Raw genomic sequence first — 21,421 nt, 5'->3', positions numbered from 1 at the left:
ACTGGAGCAGCCAATGAAAACCTTCTGTTTTGATAAATCTCTCCCATAGTAGGCACCCTGCCTGCCTCCTTCTGTGCTCGCTGTATCTTTAATTACATCCACGACTATTTTTACATGCATGTCCTCCCTCCAGCATGCGATGTTCTCGTCACCTGTCTACCTTTCTTCCTGTCTCCTTTTATCCCCGTCATTAGATCTCTAAAGTTCTCCGACATGGCAGCTCGTTTTGTGCATCAGCCTTTGCTTAGATGTATCCTCCTCGTTGTTTCTTTGTTCTGATGTTTTCTACCTGTCATCCACATCTGAAGTATACAGATGTTTGTTTTCATTTTTCCAGGAAACCGTTTCTTTTCAGCAAGTTATGACATTTCTTTGCAGGATAACAGAAACCACAAATTAAATGTTCATGTTAGCAGTTTGCTGGGACCATATTTCCACATGTGCTACTGCAGTTTGTTAGCTGATGAGCAGAGGTAAACTCGGCAAGCAGTGCCAATCAAATGACAGGACTTTTAGGAAGTCAGTAAGACAATGGAAAGGTTACAACACAAATCAGCACATATTTTCCTCATTCTATTTCCCTGAAGCTTCACTAAAACAAAGGAAATGCATGTAACCCTGCTATTCTACTTGATCCCTCTTTCCACTCTTTTTCTCCTCTCCCAGTTTCATTCGCTGCCCTCCCCTCTGCATCTACCAATGACTCACACGCTCCCCTCCCCCCCCCTGTGTGTCATACATTTTCACCCCTTCTCCTCCCACCTCCCCTTCCCTCTGTCTCTCCCTCTCATTCGCCCACATCCGCTCACTTTCTCCAGCAGGCTTCAAACACTTTGCAGGTAATGCTTAAAAAGATTGATCTATTTCTTAATTCCCACCATCCCTCTAAACCTCTTCCTCCACCCCATCTCCTCCTGTTCTGTGTTTTCTCACCGTCTCATCTCTTCATTGGTCCATATTCTCAGTCACTGACTGAAACAGTGCAGAAATTGAACTGGCTTGTGGTCCGGAACAGGTTGACAGTAGATTTATAAATAGGTATGCATTTTGAGCTTTTGATTTATGTTTCCTTCTCTGTGTATGTGTGTGTGCCAGCATCTTCCTAGGCAGCATCTTTTCCACAGCTTTCCATCCCTAAGGCTGCGTCACTATCATCACAATGTATAGGTGCTTGTGAGGAAGAGGAAAAGAGTGTGAAGTCATTGTGACTAATGTAAAATTGAGGCTGGTAGCTGTAATGAAAGCGTTTTTGACGTTTGCTATTTCCTATTTTCATACGCATCTGTCTCTGTACATTGATTCCCTCGCTCATCCTTTTGTTTTTTAAAGCAAAATAAGATGGAATGATTGTATGGTTTGGTGTATGAGAGATGTAATGTACAAATTGTTAAATAAAGCATTTCTGTCTTTCTTTTTGCAGGATGTCTATTGTGAATATTGTTGCCAGGGAGATCCTGGACTCTAGGGGAAACCCCACTGTGGAAGTAGATCTGTACACTGGCAAAGGTTAAACAATAAATTCATTCCTTCAAAGAATTATTTATATTCTGTTTTTGTACCGTCAGTTGTGTTTTTGTCTGATAATGGGCTTGACAGTGTACCTTGTCTAATCTAAATCTTGAAAAATCATCACGTTTGGTTCGCACAAGCTTCATTTGACCTTTTCTCACCCCTCCTCAACCTTTCACTCCCATATATGCACCTTTCTCTCCACCCACCAACCATATTTTCTCCATTCCAGGTGTGTTTAGGGCTGCTGTGCCCAGTGGTGCATCTACCGGCATCTACGAGGCTCTGGAGCTCCGAGATGGAGACAAGACTCGCTACAAGGGCAAAGGTGAACACTTGTAATGAGATGAATCCTCTGTGCTTCTGTCTTTGCCGGTGTCTCTGCTTTTGCTTTGAGCATTTTATTATGTGGTTTTGTTACATAAATGTGAAATACATATCTCCTTCTGTTCTGCTGTCTAAGGTGTAACCAAAGCTGTTAGTCACATCAATGACACTCTTGGACCTGCCCTCATCCAGTCTGTGAGCATCAGTGCAGAATCTGATCAATTTAAAGTATAAAATGGCTGAATGATACAGTGATGAATGAAGATCTCTGACATTTTGTTTTTCTTTCAGGGAATCAATGTGTTGGAGCAGGAGAAACTGGACAACACGATGATTGAAATGGATGGCACTGAGAACAAATGTAAGGCTCGTTCACATCTCATGTGCACTGATGGCATATATGTGTAATTACATGTTTCCGCACCAGTGGTCACTGACTGCATCTGTGTGTTGTGTGACTGCTTCTGTGTTTCTCCCAGCTAAGTTTGGGGCCAATGCTATTCTTGGAATATCACTGGCCATATGCAAAGCTGGCGCAGCAGAGAAAGGTGTTCCCTTGTACCGCCACATTGCTGATCTGGCAGGAAACGGAGAGTTGGTCCTCCCAGTTCCTGTGAGTCCTGTATTATTGTGCAAAAATGTAATTCTTCCAAACTCAAAATACAGTCTCATCTCCTTTATCTGTCCATCACTCAGGCTTTTAATGTGATCAATGGGGGCTCCCATGCTGGTAACAGACTGGCTATGCAGGAATTCATGGTACTTCCTGTAGGGGCGGAGTCTTTCCGTGATGCTCTGCGTGTGGGGGCGGAGCTCTACCAGACACTGAGAGGTGTCATCAAGGAGAAGTACGGTCAGGATGCTACAAATGTGGGAGATGAGGGAGGGTTTGCCCCAAATATACAAGAGAACAGTGAAGGTAAGCACAACCACATATTCCACATATAACCACATGTAAAACATTCCCTTTTCCTTCCCTTAATTTCCTGTGATGTTTCATCTTTTCGTTTCTCTCTGTCAGCCCTGGAGCTGATTAAGACTGCCATAGAGAAAGCGGGCTTCACAGACAAAGTGGTGATAGGGATGGATGTTGCTGCTTCAGAGTTTTTCATCGAGGGCAAGTACGACCTGGACTTTAAGTCTCCACCCAATGCTGCCCGCAACATCAGTGGTGAGGAGCTGGCGAGTATCTACCAGGGCTTCATTAACAACTACCCAGGTGTGTGTTCTGATATGTGTGTGTGTGTGTGTGTGTGTGTGTGTGTGTGTGTGTGTGTGTGTGTCAGATTTCAGTCCTGAGTAATTCTTCTCTTACAACTGTTGTAGTTGCATAGAGAACATGATGTGGACAACTTATCATGGAACTTTAAAATAAGGGAAATGTACTTCCACAGATCACTGAGCCTGCAGGCACATGTCTTAGCATCAGTTTTAACCGATTGAACCAAGGCATTTAATGGACATACCAGGCTATTTTTTTTATATTATATTATATCTACAACTGCCATATTTCTTTCATCACCTTTTTAGAAAGAGAAGCTAAGAGAACAAGAGCGCTGGATGTCTCCACAGCCCGGTCTCTCTTCCCGACACTCGGGCCTGTTAAAGGGGTTTGAATTATGCGCTACAGTGCACATTTGGCAAGCAGGGACCTACTCTGATGTGGCTCTTTACCCTGTCAATGGTGTGCTTCCTGCTTGTGTGGGCATCAGTGTGTAATGTGAGTGCAGTTAACGACATTTGTCCCATTAGAACCTTTATTGTCTATGCCACTGGTGCCCCAGTCCTATTGACTTGTAGGTGAGTAATGGAAAAAAAATGAGTTGTTCTCAAAGTTTGTAATATTAGACTTATGCTAGTCTATATCCTTGACGTTCCACTTCCGGGATTGCTCTGTTGCTGATGGAAATTCCGCCGGATTTCACTCATTTAGGCCAGATATTCGTTGCCTTGGGCTTCCTTTGTGTTGGCATTTTAAACTCCGGTCGATTTACGAGGACTATGGTTAACCTTTTCTCAGATCTCTGCAGGGTAAATTGAGACAGCCAGCTATCTGTCCAGTCTGAAAATTTTCTGTTGCACGACTAAAACAACTTTGGAACATTTACATTCCACCAAAACAAGTTCCTTCCTGAGGTTAATTTGCTGCAGCACCGCGGCTTTTCCCGGTGCTTAGCACCGCTCGAGGCGATTGTGATTGGTTTAAAGAAATGCCAATAAACCAGAGCACATTTTTTTCCCATCCCGGAATGCTGTGTGGACTAGCCAGACCCTCCTCCGCAGCGACTGACAAAGCGAGACTAGACTTATGCAGAAAAATTTTCTTTTCTTTTAGTGGTGTCTATTGAAGATCCTTTTGACCAGGACGACTGGCCGGCTTGGTCCCAGTTCACAGCCTCAGTGGGCATCCAGGTACACTTTTTCCTTATGTTATCTGGAAGTGAATTAGTCAGGTCCTTTAAGGGGTACTCCAGCAGTTGAGTAAAGCACTTCCAACCATGACAATTATCAAAATTGATGCTGCAGATTTTTTGTTGCAAGTATAGATGCAAAATACTGGATTCGACCATGTCCATAATGAAACTTAATAGCATATTTTATTGAATCTCCTTGCCCCGCGTTTATAATGCAGGCTGATCTTTCTTTGTAAAATCGGTGAAGTTCCTATTTAATATTATTGGTGATGTCAGTGGAATAGAATGTAAGTCTAAGTAGCCTACATAGGTTGACAACAAACGTCCTGGGCTGAGTAGATCTGCTACTTCTACTGTGAGTAACAAAGTTCACCTTAATCTGTCTGTAACTTAGCTGCATAATTTGTGCAGGTGGTCGGAGACGATCTGACAGTCACTAACCCACGCAGGATACAACGAGCTGTGGAGGACAAGGCCTGCAATTGTCTGCTGCTTAAAGTCAACCAGATTGGCTCTGTTACAGAGGCCATCAAGGCGTGAGTTTGTGTGTATTTGACACACTGACATGACAGGCACACATGCATGCATCATATTTACATATTTATTTATACTGCCCCTGCCTCTCAGGTGTAAGCTGGCCCAGGAGAACGGCTGGGGTGTGATGGTGAGCCACCGCTCAGGAGAAACAGAGGACACTTTTATAGCTGACCTGGTGGTTGGTCTCTGCACTGGACAGGTTAGACACACACACAAACACAACACACACACAACACAATGGGAAGTGCTGTCCGTTCTTCCTTTCCCAATTTAGTTACTAATAGAATTCTACATTTGTGTCATTGCATTACATTAGTTGTCCCTTTTGTCACAGTTAATGAGACAACACAAAACAACAATAATACTTGTGCTTCTTCAACATTACAATAGTAGCTTAAATATAAGATACATAAGTCAAATAATCAGAAGTGGAAAGGTGTGAGCATTGTAATTTTAGCAATATAAGCTATATTACTAAATACTGACTATTTAATAATAGTATAATAATAATAATAATAATAATAATAAGTATTAATAATAATAATAATAATAATTGAAATGATTGAAGTTGTGAAATAATAAGTTAATAAGTCAGTTCACAGAACACCAAAAACTCACTTTTGTCAATTGGATCTCAAGAAAAACATACTAAGATTAGCTGATTAAAGCTTCAAAATGTTAATATACTTTTGGAGTAGTTGCCATTATTTTTGACATTTTACAGATGTGATTTATCACAAAAAAAGCAATCAAAGATCACTTTGATCGTGAAAATAAGTGTTGCTTGCTAACCAAATTTCAAGGGTTAGTAATAATGTAGCTGCACATTTAACTCTCTGTGACACTTGGTATTTGTGTCTACTTCAAGATCAAGACTGGAGCTCCCTGTCGATCAGAACGTCTGGCCAAATACAATCAGCTCATGAGGTGGGTATCCATAGCTTGATTTGTATATGTATGTATATATAGAAATACATTTTAAAAAATGCCACTTTTATATTTCTCTTCTTCTTTCCCTCTTTGTTTCATCTGCTGTTGTCCTCTTTCCCATTCATCTGCCTGCTCTACATTTCTCTCTATTTTCTTCCTCACCTCCTCTTCCTCCTCTCAGGATTGAGGAAGAGTTGGGTGACCAGGCTCGCTTTGCTGGGCACAACTTTCGCAACCCCAGTGCCCTTTGAGTGCCAGTGCCATAAGCAGTGGCACACAAGCACGCAAACATATAAATCATGTTATATTTCCCTGACGGGCACATAGTACTGACATCATGACACCTGTTTCAGCAAAGCTCTAACCACACTAACTTAAACGCATTAAGCCTAATTAGTTTTCAAATAATAATGCACAGATAATGAACTGTAGCTACAGTATATTGACCAGGCTCTTTAGTGATTGACTTAATTGACTACAGCCGGTTGCAGCAAAATCCTGAACAAAGCCTGGAGGAAAAGATCAGTGTTTCACCCCACAGCAGACGAGCACTTCGCCTGATGCACTTGTTAGTTTCTCATTCTTTCCTGAACCCTTTGACTGTCTCCTTTTGACTCACTGCAGAAGTGGTTTGGTCTTTTGTGCCCTGCAGTTTCCTCTCCCTCCTGTTCCTCATGTCGTTTCTGATGTGAACTCTCAGCAGCTTGCTACAAAATTGTATCTGTCACGTTGTCTGTCTATTAGGTTATCCTTAATAAAGAAATGGATACATATTAACTCGAACCAAAGATCTCTGTGTATTTGTTTAAAGGGAAGGCTCTTCTTCGTTTCTATTGCTTAAAAGGTAAATAATCACTGAATCAAATATGGCTAAAAACCATCTCTGTACTGTTCTCTGGTAAGAAGAAACATACAAGCATGTTCCACTTCCGGCCACATTAAATATTGACGTCACAGCAGGTGATGAACACTGCTTACAAAAAAGTCGTACAGGAATGCTGCAAAAAAGTAAAGGTCATTCCTGCTGATACGATATGAAGGAATCATTTAGGAATTTTGAAGGAACCATACAGGAATTCAGCATAAACCTTGCAGGAACTCAAGGGGAATCTTCAGAATTTTCTGTAGAAAATTTACAGTAGAAGGATTTTTTTCCTGCATGATGCCAACTGAAGGAACTGAAAGCAATAATTAATGGCCACCTATACTTCTGCATCTGCAGGATGACAAGTGCAACTGCAACAATGGGATATGTATCATCAAATATGATTTTACTAATAGTATAGGCCCATAAATACACATTTTAAAAAGGGCCTATATTCTAATCTAATATATCCGATGCCGTTGTATATTAATCGGTTACATTAAGTTGTAATATATTTAAAAATGTTGTGACTTCATAATCATAGCCTGATCTGTGATTTATTGTATTAGTCTGTGTTTTGTATTGTTTTGTCTGTATTTCCTTGTGAGTTTTTGCATTTAAATGTATGTATCTATTGATGAGTTTGTGTTCTCTACTGTCTTCTATGTAAGTGTTGTGTTACTGTATTTAAAAAAAAAGGGTCCATCTAGGGACGTGCATTGCAAATTAGCTTCGGCTATAAATGCTGTGGTGTGTGGCATAGGTCTATGCTACATACTTGTCCCTATACAAATAAACATTAAAAAGAAAACAACAACCTCGAGCTCACACCTGCCCATGATAACAACATATCAGCTGTCGCTACATTGTAACGGCGCACGTCTGCAGATTAATTATCAGGTGCTCGCGCTGAACCGAGCAGCAGAGGGAGCGCGAGCGCGACGAGGCTTCGGTTCCTCTCGTGCCGGGTTGCTGGTGATGATGATGATGAAGGAAGGCTGGAGCCGCGCATGCGCAACGGGTACAGTCTCCGGCCCGGTTTCCATGGTGACCACACAATAGGAGACGGGACAGGGGGCTGCGTGAAGGGGAGAGAGGGAGAGAACGACAGCAGCGGAGCGGAGGGGAGGAGAGGGGAGGAGGAGGTCTGCAGAGCCGCTTGACTGGACACACCGCTGCAAGCTTCCCCCAGACAGACAGGGAGCTGCTGGACAGACACATAACACACAAGAGGGCACGATTTAGTTTGTTAATTTCTTAATTGTTTAATTATTTAAAACGAGTTGGAGCTTTCTTTGTTAAGTCGCTGAGATTGTCATTAAAATGCTCACACAATTAGATGTGTAGTCTATTTTCTCTTTAGTCCACCTTTCAGCTTGTTTGGCTTTAAAATAAGTGAGGCCTGTGAGAACAAAGACCTATTGGACATTTCTTCATCCCGAGATAAAGCCGAACAGCTAGTTGTTCGGTCTGAAGCAGAGCTTCTCCATACAGTAAAGGTGACTCTGGAGGGACTAGGCAACAGAGACAGAGAGAGACCCTCCCTCTTGATCCCCTCCCTCTTCAGAGTTTTGGCCCTCTCTCTGCGCCTCTATTCCTCCTTCTCCCTGCCTCACTACTCCCTCCTCCTCCTCCTTTATCCTCCCCCTCTCTCCTCATGCAAATCACGCCCTCTCCTCTCCCTTTCTCTCACCCGACGTGCATCCCTCTCTCTGGCTCACCCCTCCGCTAAAAATTGTGACTGTAAGACCGGAGAGGGGATATAAAAAAAGTGCAAGTCGTCTTCCTTAGAGGAAGGGGGGAGTAGGTAGGGTGGGAGAGGGGGGCAAAAAAAAAAAAGAAAAAGGGGGTGGGGAAGAGGCAAGGGTACGCATCAATTTGTAGTCTTCAGTTGGCACCCCTGTTTTTTTTCCTGCAAAGAATAGAAATAGATTTCTTCTGCATTATTATTATCGGAGCCCGTTGCAATATGAGCCAGCACAAGCCTCTGTTGACAGACGCCTGGGCTCTGAGGTGTGCGTGTCAGCGTGCAACATAAAACGACAAAACAGAGAGAGAAAGGGAGAGTGAGAGCACGCATCGCTGGATATTATAGGTAAGTAAAAGGAAAAAATGGATGCGTATACTGTGTATTTGGAGCTATTCCTGCTGGCCACGTTCGTCCTCTCCCTCCCATTTTTTTCCTTTGTGCTTTAATTACCATCATGCTCCTGCGTTATGGCTAAATTATGTCCCGGTGAATTAATGTTAATAGAGTGCACGACGCGCACCCACATTCCAGCGAGGAAAGGGGAAGGGAGAGCCGGTGCGAAATGCCATGATTCGCCATTCCATATCCTCTTTCTTTTAGGATGTGCAGCGTCTAGAAACAGCACTGCACAGGCATCCATTCTGATTGTGAACATGTATGTGCTGCTGAACGAGACTCTCCCCGTCGTAGGTGGACTGTGTTCCGCCGTGGTAGTATGAGAGGCAGGCGGTAGAGCAGCTTTTCCCGGCCTCTGCATGTGTATCAATAACATTCGCAGGGAGAAAGAAGAAAGAGTCGTTGCAGTGCTCGCCCGCTGGTGATGTAAGCAGAGCAACTGCATGCTGCTGCTTTGCATCACATGCAGTGGTCAATTTGTTGATAATGCATGTTCTGTTTGCTGTGTGCTCAAGCGTGAGCGTGCAAGGGGACAAGTGATGTTAATGCTGGTGTATGTTAGTGATGTGTGTTTGAGTCCTAGTTGTTTACTGACCATGGCCATGGACCTGCCATTGGACCACAGACAGGCCACTAGCTGCCACCTGTAACTGAGATGCATTATGTACGGTAACCCACTAGGTTACTGAATGTTTCCTGTGTGATTAACTCATGTTAATTAGGCTGACTATACATACACTGCATGCTTATACATACATGTGGCATGTTTGTTTTTTTTCTATTCTGCATATGAAGTGTGAATAGTGATTGCAACGGTTAAGATTTTACTCTGATTGGATCAGTCACTGCAGCATGCACTAATAATAAATGCATAGCCATGTGTAGTGGAGCTGGTACAGGATTTATAGGAATCAAACAAACACACACACACACACACACACACACACACACACACATACACGGGCTGCATAGCAGTGTGTACAATGGCTCTGCTAACTGTTCAGCCAAATATATCTTTTTACATCCAGTGGTGTGGACTATTTATATCCTCATTGAAAATACATGAGCCATTTTTTCATCATAGTGGTACATGAATGAATGGATTAGGCGAGCCCTTGCAAAGTAGTCCACCTATGTTGTCAGGCACAGCCAAATGGATAAATAATCTTGACATTGTGCATTTCCCTAATGGTTGGCTGGATAAATAAATAAGAATGTGATTTTGCCGGCCATAACCAGGTCAAGTTAACCACAAGTGGCTGTGGGTTTTGGCTGTTGTGGTGAAGGTGGAAGGAGGGGGGGTCTCATATGCTTAAAATATCGAGTCTTCTGCAGGCCGCCTTCCAAAATGCAGTCTACCAATCAGCACCTTTTCTGCTCCGCTCTTATTATCTGTTGTTTTAATGTTAAAGCACCCAATTATACAATACCCAGACAAGTGCATTCTGTTAGTGTGAGTTGGGTTAACCAATTGTGCCTGTGGATTTTATGCTGCTGTGGTGAAGACTGAAGGCTGAGAGGAAAGTGTTTGGAGCGCAGCGAAAAGCAGTTGTGCCAATACAGTGTGAAGCATGCTGGGAATTTGAATGTTGCAACAGTGCTTTTGCAGTTTTAAACTCAGATGTTTTCATAATGTGAAAAATTCTTGAGCTCCACACTAGGTGCAGATAGCAAACGATATTGCTTATCACTGTATCCTTACTAAATGTTCTTTAGCAAAAACATTGAATTCTTTGTAGGTTTTCCATGCCGATAAAAACTGAATAATGCCTTCTTTGTTTATGCTTCTTTACAGGTTTTGGTTGCTCTCATGGTGTAACACACAGCCCAGTCAGTAAGCAACAGGAACCAGTTCAGTCCCTGCAATGGCTTGTGTTTTAAAATGAGCGTTTTAAAGAAGAAATAATGAAAACACGGACACACAAAGAATCGGTATGATCATAATTAGTTCAGTATGTGATAGTATTTCAAAACAACCAGGATGTGTAAGATGTAAATCATTTATTTGGTTGTGAGATTCCACGTTTATATTTGATTCTTCCCTTTGCTTACAATTTATCCCTCCTCTCTGTGGTCTTCTCTCTATTATGGACTGCTCTTTTCACCTCCCTCCCATTTTTATTCTCCCATTGTTGTCCTTTCCACATTCCACCTTAAATTGAATGAACTTGACTTTCTTTTGGCTTCTATTTTCATTATAATCAACACATATTTCTCTCTGTATATCTCCTTATTCCTTTAACTCTACATTGTTTTAATATGTAATGCTTACCATTCCCATCCATATTTTCTTCCTTTGCTGGACTTTGGGTTTTGCAGATGCCCATGCGCAGTGGGCGACGGCGGGGAGCGAGTGAGGAGAGAAGGGGCAGACGCCCGCATCCCAGCCCCACTCGCCCTGAACGCAATGATAGACAGACGGTTAGAGCACACCTCTTTTATATCTTTATCTCTCTTGTCATTGCTTTGGCCATATGTTTATGTGTGAGCATGCAAGTACTGTAACAGTCATTATGAGCAATAAAGAACTGTCCTGTGTATTACATTTTGTTTGTGTGTGCGTGTGTGCGCTTTCAGTGCATGAGTCATCATATGTCTGATTGCCACAGACATAACCCTTGCAGTGTCAGTATTGTTCAATAGTGTGTTTTACAACGTAGTTCTTTGAAATCTTTGATGTTTCGTGTTTGACATTGATGTTTTGTGTGTGTGTGTGTGTGTGTGTGTGTGTGTGTGTGTGTGTGTGTGTGTGTGTGTGTGTGTGTGTGTGTGTGTGTGTGTGTGTGTGTGTGTGTGTGTGCATGCAAGTGTGGCTTTGTTCTAAAAACACTTATAGGCCTATTAGTGATTCAAAAGCATCACTACAGAATTAAAAGTCTTGTGTTGTTTTAGCAAAGAGGTGCTGGTGAGGAATTGGCTGGAAATCGCTTCAGTCGCCGATCACAAGGGCATGATTCATCAGAGAGTGAGGGGGAGGAACTTGTTTCTCCTCCAAAGAGGCAGAAAGTTCAGGTTTGTGTTACATTTCATTAACCTGTTATATAAAGACTAATTATAAATCTTTGATTCAGCTAAATCATCCAAAAGGCACTGTCTAAGTAGTAAGAGTTATATTCTTTGCTTTTACAATATTGCCACGTTCACAAAATTTACATTTTTACCTCATCCACAAATAATCTCTTCTTGTCAGGATTCGGCCACTACCCCAAACCCTCCAACATCAACACACTCTACTGACAGCTCGGCTCCTTCCACTGTCCCACCTCCAACCTCAGTTGCCAGCCAATCCCGTGAGAGTGACAACGAAGATGGCCAATCCCAGGGCAGTAGGAGTTCAGTTGTAGGGAGCTTGGCCAATAGCAGCAGTAGTCTGAGCAGTGGGCGGGATATAGACCAGGACAATCGTTCCTCATCCCCAAGTCTCTCAGCTTCCCCTTTGGGTAGCCTGGACTCTGATTCCGATGGCCCAGACTCACCAAAGCAAGGAGAGAGGGAACGGGAGAAAGGCAAGGAGGGAGGAGTGGGGAAAGGGGTAGGAGACGATAGGAGAGCGCTACGAGAGGGGAGAGGGGAGGAGTCCTGTGGAGATGGAGAAAAGAGGGAGATGGATGCACGAATTGAAGACTGTCCATCTCTTAAGCCCCCCTCCACTCCATGCTCTTCCTCTGGTCTGACTCCCTCTCTCCGCGGAGCAGGGGATTCATCAAACGACAGCAATAGTGGGAGAAAGTCCTATTTTTCCATGGACTCCAAATTGATGTGTAAAGTTGAGTATGGTGGACCCACGAGCATTGACGGAGCACTTAGTGGCAGCAGAATGAATTCCAAAGCCAGCACACAGAGTGTGACAAAGACAACTGTTTCGGGAGGAGATTTTTCCCATAACAGCCCCAACATTCCTCACTCGTTACCCCCTCCTCTTCCTCCTCCACCTGCCCTGAAGCCCCTGGAGCTTGGGGGACAAAACCTGCCTGCTGAGGTTAAGATAGAAAGAGACAAAATTGAAAAAGCAGACAAACTCCTGGACAAGGCTCAGTCCACTCCTCCTTCTCTGTTGCCACAGACTGGCCCCCAGCCACAGTCCCAGCCTCAGACCCAACCCTCTACCCACCCTCACCACTACAGCTCCACCAGCTGGCAGGGTGGCACAGCAACTGGTTGCCAAGGGAGCTGGGGATACACCCGTTACCCTGGCAACCACCACCCACACCAACCACAGCACCAGCCCCCAGTGCAGCAGCAGCAACTTCCCTCTGTTTACAACCCTCCATCCTCTCGCCACTCCTCCTCCCACCCCTCTTACCTCCCCCATCCTCACCCCCACCCCCACAGGGAGTACCTTCCCAGGTACGCTGGGGGGGGAGGGGACAGAGAGAGGGGGGCTGCAGGAGAGAGGGAGAGGGGAGTGAGGGGGGAGTGTGGGGGGAGGGAGATCAACAGAGAGTTCTCTGCTCCCATTGGCAACAGCAGTAACAATAGTAGTGGGGGTAATAGTAATAGTGCTTGTGGTGGGATGAGTGGGTCTAACAGCATCCAAGGCAGGGAGTTTGGGGGTTTGCCAGTGGGTCAGAACCGGGAGTTCCAAGGTTCTGGGAGAGATGGACCTAACTTGGGTTCTGAAAGAAGAGACTTTGGTCCAGCTTTCAGAGACAGAGAGCGAGAAAGGGAACGGGATGCAGGGAGGGAGTTTCCATTGCCAAACCAAAACCAGAGTAGAGACTTTGGCCCCAACGGAACTGGAGGTGGGCATCCCAGAGACAAAGATGGAGGCAGATGGGGTGAGTTTGGGGGCCAGACAAGAGAGGTTGTAGGCAACAGTAACCCAAACAACAACTCCATCCCCCAGGGAAACCCCCAAAGTTCAACCAGCGGGTTACCTGCCACCCCAATGCTGAACCGAGACCCACCTGCATCACCCCAAAACAACCCAAGTCACCCTTCCCACTCCTCCCTGCCCCCACACCCCCACCCACATCCCCCAAACTCAACTAGCCGAGACTTTCCTCCTCCTATGGACCAGGCACAACCCCCTTCCTCTGGAGCAGATCACTTTCACAGAGAGTATCCTCCCACTGGAGGAAAAGACTTTCCTGCTGGGGCGCCTCCTTCCACTGGCACAAATCGAGAGTACCTCAGCCCCCCTGGGGTGACTCCAAACCTGGGACGAGAGTATTCAGGGCCTGGAGGAACCCATCACCCCCACCCACCTCACCCCCACTACCAGTCCGGGCCCAGAGACAGAGAAAGAGACTCAAGCCTGCGAGAATCTGCTCTGTACCAAAATCGTGGAGGCCCAAATCAGCCTCCTGCGCTCTCTCCTTCCTCCTCTTCCAGCCATCACGGACACCCTCCAAATGCTCCTTATCCCCCTCCACCACCTCCTCTACCGACACCCCAAACCTCCCACACCCAGCCATCCCCATCAGGTATGGCACCCAATGTACGTCCCCCACACTACCAGTCCTCCACCCAGACTCCTCCAACACCCCTCTCTCCATTACCCAGCCCATCCACAAATCAGATGGGAGGCTTCTCACCTTTTCCCCCTGGCTCCTCATCTGGACCCAACATGCCACTTCCTGGGCCAGGTGTGTCATCCAGCTGTTCACCTGGATGTCGCCCCTCCCCTTTCCATGGCACTTTGAACAGCCACCCTCCCTTCAGTGGAACGTACCATTCCAATGGGAACAGTGGTAGTAACATGGCCAACAGCAATAGCAACAGTATCGCACCCAATAGCAGCAATACCAACTCGCAATCACTCTCGCCTCAAAATGTTTCAAAAGGACCTCCACCTCTTAGTAACTCAGCCAACAACAACAGCATTTCGACCCCTGTCTCTAGTTCTTTACTCCCTGGTGGAGATGGACATTCGGATTCGGGTCCACCTCCCACACCTGTTATCAAAGAGGAACCAATAGAAGAAAGGGAAGAGATTGAAAGCCCCCCACCGGTGTTGAGAAGCCCCTCTCCTGAAGCCAAACCTGTAGACATTCCCATCCACGCCAGCCAATCAGCACGGTAAAGTCAAAATTACATCATCATCCTATTTGAGACTGTCACTCTGTTCAGTCCCTCTTAATTTGATCAGATGTAATTAACAGTAACATGATTATGACTCCTGGTGGTTGTAGTAATGTATTACTCTGCTGTGTCACTTGTGTCCAGGTTTCACAAGGTCCTTGATCGAGGCAGTGGGAATTCCTGCGCCCGCAGTGATGTCCTCTTTGTCCCGTTGGATGGCTCCAAACTGTGGAAGAAGAGGAATGAGGTGATTGAAAGGGCTCGCAGGGAGGTCGAGCAGCGGGCCAGAGACCTCAGAGAAAAAGAGAGGGAACGAGAGAGGGAGCGTGAGAGGGAACTGGATCGGCATCTACAGGTGTGCACATTTGAGCGTGATAATTATGCAGCGTGTCAGATTTAATGGATTTGATGTAGATTAAATTGGTCATTTTTACGGGAGGGGAGTAAAGCAGATCAGGACAGATGTGATTGACTGTCTTTTACTGTTTTCTCTACAGCAGCAGAAGGACGTCAACGCCGCTGGAGGGGGTCGCCAGGGCTCCTCTCTCTTCTTCCCCTCCTCATCTTCTATCATCCTCGACCCTTCATCTTCTTCCTCCTCATCCTCGGGCAACTCTGCCTCCCACCCTCACCCCCAGCATCATCCCTCACACCCGCATGCTCACCTTGCTCCAGCACACCATCTCCACCCCACCCTCGCTCACTCTATTCCCCACTCCCTCCTCCTGCCATCTATGGGTCAATCTACAGTGGTTGGCCCTCAGGGTGCCCTGGGAATAGGTTTAGGAGGTCCATATCTGGGCCCTGATACCCCAGCGCTGAGAACCCTGAGCGAGTATGCTCGCCCTCATGCTATGTCTCCACTCGGGGCAGCAAGTCGCGCCCAGGCACACCATGCACAAGTTCACCATGGCCATCCCCACGTCCACCCCTCATTCTTCCTTCCTCAGTTCCAGAATCATGGATTAGGTCACCCGCATCACCTGCCTCCTGATGCAGCTACAGCTGCAGCCATCTTGGGCTTTTTGTATGGTGGCAGCCTTGAAGGGGGTCCAGGTGTTGGAGGCCATGCTGGGATGGCAGGAGGCCCAATACCTGGGGGGATTGGGGGTGCAGGGTTAGGAGGAGTTGGCTTTCCTCATGCAGTGGCTGCACATCGAGAGCGAATAAAGCAAGGATTTGAATTTAAGAGTGATGAACGGGTTTACCCACCAGGGGCTATACCGGATCATGCAGCTCTTGCCCTTGCTCACTCTCATTCTCATGCCCATGCCCATGCACATGCCCATGCTCATGCCCATGCCCATGCCCATGCCAATGCCCATGCACATGCCCATGCCCATGCACATGCACACTCCCTGCTACTTGGAGGAGGTGCAGCGGGAGCTAATGAGGTGTCACTCTATGGTACTCCTCCTCCCCCAGCTCCCCCTGCCCCACCGCACCTCCAGAACCCAACCCTGGCCCAGGTTACTCGACCTCCCAACCCTCCTGCCCCTCAGTCCCTGTCCAATCCACCCCCTTCATCTCTCCTAACACCCTCTCTTCCCTCTCACCCATCATCGGCACCGCCGGCTGCCCCCCAAGCCCCAGCAGGCCCTGCTGCTCCTCCACCAGCTCCTCCTCCACCTGCTCCGCCGACCTCCAACGCCTCCTCACTTCTTCACCCAGTCCCCCATTCTTCTTTTCCCAGCTCCCTGTCCTCTCATATGCCACCAGCCACTGCTCCAGCCGCTCCCTCTGAGAACTACCCCACTCCCACTCGCTCTCCTGCCTCTTATGAGCGAGACAGGAGTGGGGAAAGAGAGCGGGAGAGGGAGAGAGACAGAGCAGCTTTGCCGGCCTTTGGGGACAGAGAGCGAGAAAGAGAAAGGGAGAGAGAAAGGGGAGAAAGTGGTGGAAACGGAACTGGAGGAGGAGGGGGAAGTGGAGGAGGAACAGGTGGAAACGGAGGAGAGAATCTGGGGCGTCTGCAGATGTTGAATGTGACACCTCATCATCACCAGCATTCACACATCCACTCACATCTTCACCTGCACCAGCAAGACACAGGTACTAACCACTTCTACTACAAATGTTGTTATAATCAGTATCAACTGCCTTGAGATTGCACAGATGTGTTACTACGAAAACATTTTGTAGTCTAAAATTAATTAATGAGGGTTGACTCGTGCAAGATTTGCATACTATAAAGCTAAAGGATAAGGTGAGCGATATTCTATCACCATAGACCTCCATTATTGCCCCAAAACTATAAATAACAAGTCTAAGAGTCACACCATTGCACTGGATGACATGTTCCTTCTTTATGATAGGCACTGTGGTTAATTTTGAGTCAATCCCACATTTACCGTGCAGCAGCGAATGTTGGATTGACACACCCCATGTGTCATAATCTATGGGCTGACAATAGTCCCAAACAAATGCACTATTTACTCCTGTTTGAGTAACATTTGCTAAAAACTGCAATGCCAAGCTGTGGAGCAGAGATTGCTGAGCCTTTTTCTTTTTAATCTATATATTTGTGACCCATTTTTGAAGATTTACATCTTCAGGAGTAACAAATAGGCTTGGGGTTGTTTTCCACAGACTGTTCAGGGATGTGGTAACACCAATCAACCATGACAAGCAAGAGAAGTCTTTTTTCTCTGTCATGTTTAAAGTTAAAATGTGCATATTAATATTTGGGGTGGTGCAGTAGTTAGCATGGTTTCTCACAGCAAGAGGGTTCTGGGTTCCAATCCGCCGGGTGTTCTGTGTGGAGTTTGAATGTTCTCCCCGTATTAGCATGGGTTTTCTCCGGGTCTTCCAGCTTTCTCCCACAGTCCAATGATGTGCAGGTTAGGTTTATTTAGGTTAATTGGTGACTCTAAATTGCCTGTAGGTGTGAATGTGAGCGTGAATGGTTGTCTGTCTCTATGTGTCAGCCCTGTGATTGCCTGGCGACCTGTCCAGGGTGTACCCCGCCTCTTGCCCAATGTCAGCTGTGATCGGCTCTAGCATTTACATTTACACTTACACTGCCATTATGTTCACTGACTTAGTGTTGCATCCAGAATCCAGATTTCTCAGATTTTAACTTTCTCAGCTGCTCACGTGTCACCAAGAATCAGACATTTCTTACATGTTTCCATGCTGTGTGCATTATCTTTGTTTTGAATTCATAATTTGACTCTTATTAAATATCTCCTGTATTTCCTATTACATCACTGGCATCCAGCGACGGGCGGGGTACACCCCCTGATGGACCCGTTGGCGTCGGGGTCTCCTTTGACACGCCTCCCTTACCCAGGAGCCACACTAGGCACCCCCATCCTGGCTCACCCCCTCACTGACAGCGAGGTGCTCCGCCAACAGCTGTTCGGTGAGGAGAAGGCTCCTCGTCCATGTACTTGTTCAGTTTTTCTCTCTAAAAACTTTACAGTGATGAAAGTTTCTAAAGAGACTTTTTGAATATGATGATGATGATTGACCTTGGTGCCCTTTCACCTCCTTTATTTCTCCGTTTTCCTTTTTGTATCCCACCTGCTCTTCCTCTTTCCTCTTTCTTTTTTATTTCATTTTTTTATACAGGTGCTCCTTTCCGTGACTTGCCCCAGCCGTCCTCCCTCACTGGTCCCATGTCGGCAGCCCATCAGCTCCAGGCCATGCAGCAGGCCCAGAGCGCAGAGCTGCAGATCCAGAGACTGGCCCTGGAACAACAGTGGATCCATCACCATCACCACCACTCCCTCACCCAGGACGAGTATTACAGGTACAGAGGCTGTCTGTGTGTCCAATGTAACTGCCACTGTTAGTAATTCATTTTTTGATAATTTTTTCTATTAATTGCTAATCCCTGTCTATAAAATCACAGCTTCCCAAGGCCCACTGTGTTGTCTTCCAATTGCTTTTTTCTGTTCAACCAACTGTCCAAAGCCTAAAGATATACGTACATGAACTATGATACAAGACAAAGAAGAGCAGAAAATCATCACATTTGACATTGGCATTTTTGCTAAAAAAAATACTTGAACAATTAATCAAATATCACAATAGTTGCAGATTAATTTCCCTTGACTAATGAATTAATGTATTAATAGTTTGAGCTCTAATGTTGCAGACACTATACTTCAAAGAAACTGGTAAACTAAAGCCTTGTGGTGCATTTGAAGTTATTGTAAATGTCCTTTTCCCATCTGGTGGTTGTTTTTGTCGTTCAACAGCAATTTACTAGTGAAATAAGTCCTTTGACAAGTCTGTGTTGTTTTTCCGACGGCAGCTGCAGATTGTTACATACCGGTGTTGAATCCTCTACAGTAAAACACAGTCAAACTTTACACCGTTAGCGTTAGCTGTCAGCATTTTAACCGTGTTTAATCCAGCTACTAGCTAGCGGTAGGCTAACGTTAGCTGCTGTCGAGTATAGTGTTAACTAGCTAGCAGTAGGCTAACGTTAGCTGCTGTCGAGTATAGTGTTAACTAGCGTCACGTGCAGCGGTGTTTGTGTTTCCTGTATCGTCTGTTTCAGAGCATCAGAGAGAAGTGCAGACATATCAGTGGCACCAGATTTTGGTAGCCAGGGTTGGCAGGAAGAAGATTTTTACAAGTAAATGTTCCAGTTAATGATCCAGGCAGCACATTCTCGTCTCCCTCCTTCATTTTACAGTCCAATGGTGGCTAGAACGGCTCCGGGTCAAACGTCAATATGGAATAGATTAATCTGCATTATTTTTTTTAACGCGTTATTTTTTCTCAGATTAATTAATCGAAATTAACGCGTTATTTTGACAGCCCTAATTAACACTAATTTACACACAAAAAAGTAAAGCTTTTATGCATCCCAAATTTTGGGAGTAAAAGCTGCAATTATCTGAGAGGAAATTGAACCCCAATCTTTGCTGTGACCTTTAACTTCAAATTGCGCTCTAACATGGTTTCTCTTTTGACCTTTTAGTCACCTGAAGAAAGAAAGTGACAAGACCCTGTGAGGGAGGGGCACGACAAAGAGCAGCATGGAGAAAAACGAGGGAGAATGTGTGCAAAATGAAACACAAAAGAAAAGCACTAAAAACTATGAAGGAACAAAGACTCAGAATAAAAGCTGGACTAATGGACAGGGGATCCACTGAAGAAAACAAGCAGATTTTCAAGGATTTACAAAAGAGGGAGGAGGGTGTGAAAATGTTGCACACAGTCCCTGTTAACTGCACCATGTTGAAGATCCAGACTCCAGCGCTTCCCTGCATAATGTTCTCAAACTCCAGTCCTGTTTTGTATCGTGCTCTGTACAGTATATTAGATGGGGGCAGCAATAGTGAAGTACAGTATGTGTAAAATACTTGATGCCAGAAGGAATGTGTACATGAGTCTCTTTTATGTCATTGCATGTAGCTAGGCGCTTATTCTGAACTGGTGAAACTTTTGGTTCTATTTTTAGTAATTACCCCCTCTTTTGTATCTGAGGGGCGTTCTATATGCATGAGACCAGCAATTTAGTGTTATGTTATGTTTATGATCAATAGTATTGTTATTATGATTAATGTTGTCTGTTTGTTGATAATGATATAATTATATATACAGTACATATTATTTGTATTATTTTTTTACATTTTCATGGTATGGCAGTCGGTTTTTATTTTTTATTTTCAATTTACCTTGTGAAACAAGATGCAAATGAAGGCAAAAAAATCTGGAAATAAATTATAATCTTTTTTTGCTAGTCTCTGGCGTATTCATGCGTGCACTATTTCCTCCACTCTCACATACATTCAAACTATTTGCCCCGTCTTTGTTTTATACAAGTCACTCATGCACAAAGCATATCAAATTCCTCACTCTCCTCCCCCTCCCCCCTCTCTCTCTCTCTTTCTCTCTGTCCCTCCCTCTCTTGGTTGAGTGTAGCTAATAGGAGACACATGGGATGAGTGTGAGACATGGGAGTTGAGGCGCTCCAGTGAACACCAGCCACCCTGTAGAGCGAGCATTCCTTACTGCACAGTAAAAATGAAAAGGAAAGAAAAAAAATATAAAGAGAGAAATGAAAAGGAGGAGCTGTGAGAGTGTGATTTACTGCTGAAGGCTCTGGGCTGTGTGTGTTCTCACCGTGTCCGGCTGGAGGAATCTCCTTCAAACCGACACGGATCACTGAATGCGGCCTTCATGTTGCGAGACAGTCACTGCTGGCTCGTAGTTTTGTGGGACATGTAGATCTGGCTAAACAAACTTCACAATATTCATTTTTTGTCATCATGATGCACATGCATCATTTAAATAGTCTTACATGGTTTTCCACATGCCTAAAGTCTGCATCCCTTTTCTTTATTTATGCAATAAAAGCTCCTCCTAATGATGTGACATTGATTGATAGCCTTATCTGTAACAGCCAGCATATATATGTATATATATATATATATATATATATATATATATGTATATGTAATGTACAGGGCATGCTTGTGAGTTGGTATGTAGGTTGTGTGTCATTAAAAGTCACCTTGAATAAGTGTGTCAACATAATGTAAAGTATCCTCTAGCAGGACAAATCAGATTTTCCCCTCTGGTGACATCACATCTGAGGGATATTCTTAGCACTTCATCAGTCCTCTCTCAGGATGGATGAGAAAGATGAAAGACGTTTGAACACTGAATTTCATATAGGCCTAGTATTATGGATTGGATGTAAAAAAA

At 45.0% G+C, this 21,421-nt stretch overlaps 2 protein-coding genes across 10 annotated transcripts; both read left to right on the top strand.

Moving 5' to 3' along the window:
• Window positions 1-575: 575 nt before the first annotated feature.
• Window positions 576-6,500, top strand: LOC116049719 (gamma-enolase). 3 transcript variants are annotated; one of them, XR_004898469.1, is made up of 14 exons: window positions 576-839; window positions 1,421-1,506; window positions 1,742-1,837; window positions 1,973-2,031; window positions 2,128-2,197; window positions 2,316-2,449; window positions 2,533-2,755; window positions 2,858-3,055; window positions 4,172-4,248; window positions 4,662-4,786; window positions 4,878-4,986; window positions 5,656-5,714; window positions 5,899-6,027; window positions 6,076-6,500. XR_004898469.1 is itself a non-coding variant. In XM_031299657.2 (14 exons), exons 3-14 carry the CDS (start codon window positions 1,422-1,424, stop codon window positions 5,966-5,968), a joined length of 1,305 nt encoding a protein of 434 aa, XP_031155517.1. In that variant the 5' UTR covers window positions 582-839; window positions 966-1,038; window position 1,421; the 3' UTR covers window positions 5,969-6,500. The 3 variants fall into 3 exon arrangements, 2 of the variants coding, with proteins under 2 accessions (XP_031155516.1, XP_031155517.1); XM_031299657.2 differs by adding an exon at window positions 966-1,038 and having other exon boundaries at window positions 582-839; window positions 5,899-6,500; XM_031299656.2 differs by having other exon boundaries at window positions 577-839; window positions 5,899-6,500.
• A 1,900-nt stretch (window positions 6,501-8,400) lies between these two features.
• atn1 (atrophin 1) lies at window positions 8,401-20,446 on the top strand. 7 transcript variants are annotated; one of them, XR_004898468.1, is made up of 10 exons: window positions 8,401-8,677; window positions 10,524-10,660; window positions 11,048-11,149; window positions 11,621-11,740; window positions 11,919-14,749; window positions 14,897-15,107; window positions 15,250-16,804; window positions 17,960-18,116; window positions 18,326-18,506; window positions 19,689-20,446. XR_004898468.1 is itself a non-coding variant. In XM_031299651.2 (10 exons), exons 2-10 carry the CDS (start codon window positions 10,634-10,636, stop codon window positions 19,720-19,722), a joined length of 5,226 nt encoding a protein of 1,741 aa, XP_031155511.1. In that variant the 5' UTR covers window positions 8,401-8,677; window positions 10,524-10,633; the 3' UTR covers window positions 19,723-20,446. The 7 variants fall into 7 exon arrangements, 5 of the variants coding, with proteins under 5 accessions (XP_031155511.1, XP_031155513.1, XP_031155515.1 ...); XM_031299651.2 differs by having other exon boundaries at window positions 15,253-16,804; window positions 17,973-18,140; XM_031299655.2 differs by having other exon boundaries at window positions 8,402-8,677; window positions 15,253-16,804; window positions 17,973-18,116.
• The last annotated feature ends 975 nt before the right edge of the window (window positions 20,447-21,421 follow it).

This window comes from Sander lucioperca, chromosome 10 (genome assembly GCF_008315115.2).
Source record: "Sander lucioperca isolate FBNREF2018 chromosome 10, SLUC_FBN_1.2, whole genome shotgun sequence".
In the NCBI taxonomy this organism is placed as follows: Eukaryota; Metazoa; Chordata; class Actinopteri; order Perciformes; family Percidae; genus Sander; species Sander lucioperca.
Note: the sequence above shows the minus strand (reverse complement) of the source record. Positions and strands in the feature narration are given on the sequence as shown.

Bases quoted from the DNA above. Each gene is read 5' to 3' on its own strand.
- LOC116049719 (XM_031299656.2), top strand. From the start codon at position 607: ATGCATGTAACCCTGCTATTCTACTTGATCCCTCTTTCCACTCTTTTT. The intron at 4,249-4,661 runs GTACACTTTTTC...TAATTTGTGCAG, and splicing joins CAGCCTCAGTGGGCATCCAG to GTGGTCGGAGACGATCTGAC. The intron at 5,715-5,898 runs GTGGGTATCCAT...TCCTCCTCTCAG, and splicing joins AAATACAATCAGCTCATGAG to GATTGAGGAAGAGTTGGGTG.
- atn1 (XM_031299650.2), top strand. From the start codon at position 10,634: ATGAAAACACGGACACACAAAGAATCG. The intron at 11,741-11,918 runs GTTTGTGTTACA...TCTTCTTGTCAG, and splicing joins CAAAGAGGCAGAAAGTTCAG to GATTCGGCCACTACCCCAAA. The intron at 14,750-14,896 runs GTAAAGTCAAAA...ACTTGTGTCCAG, and splicing joins CACGCCAGCCAATCAGCACG to GTTTCACAAGGTCCTTGATC.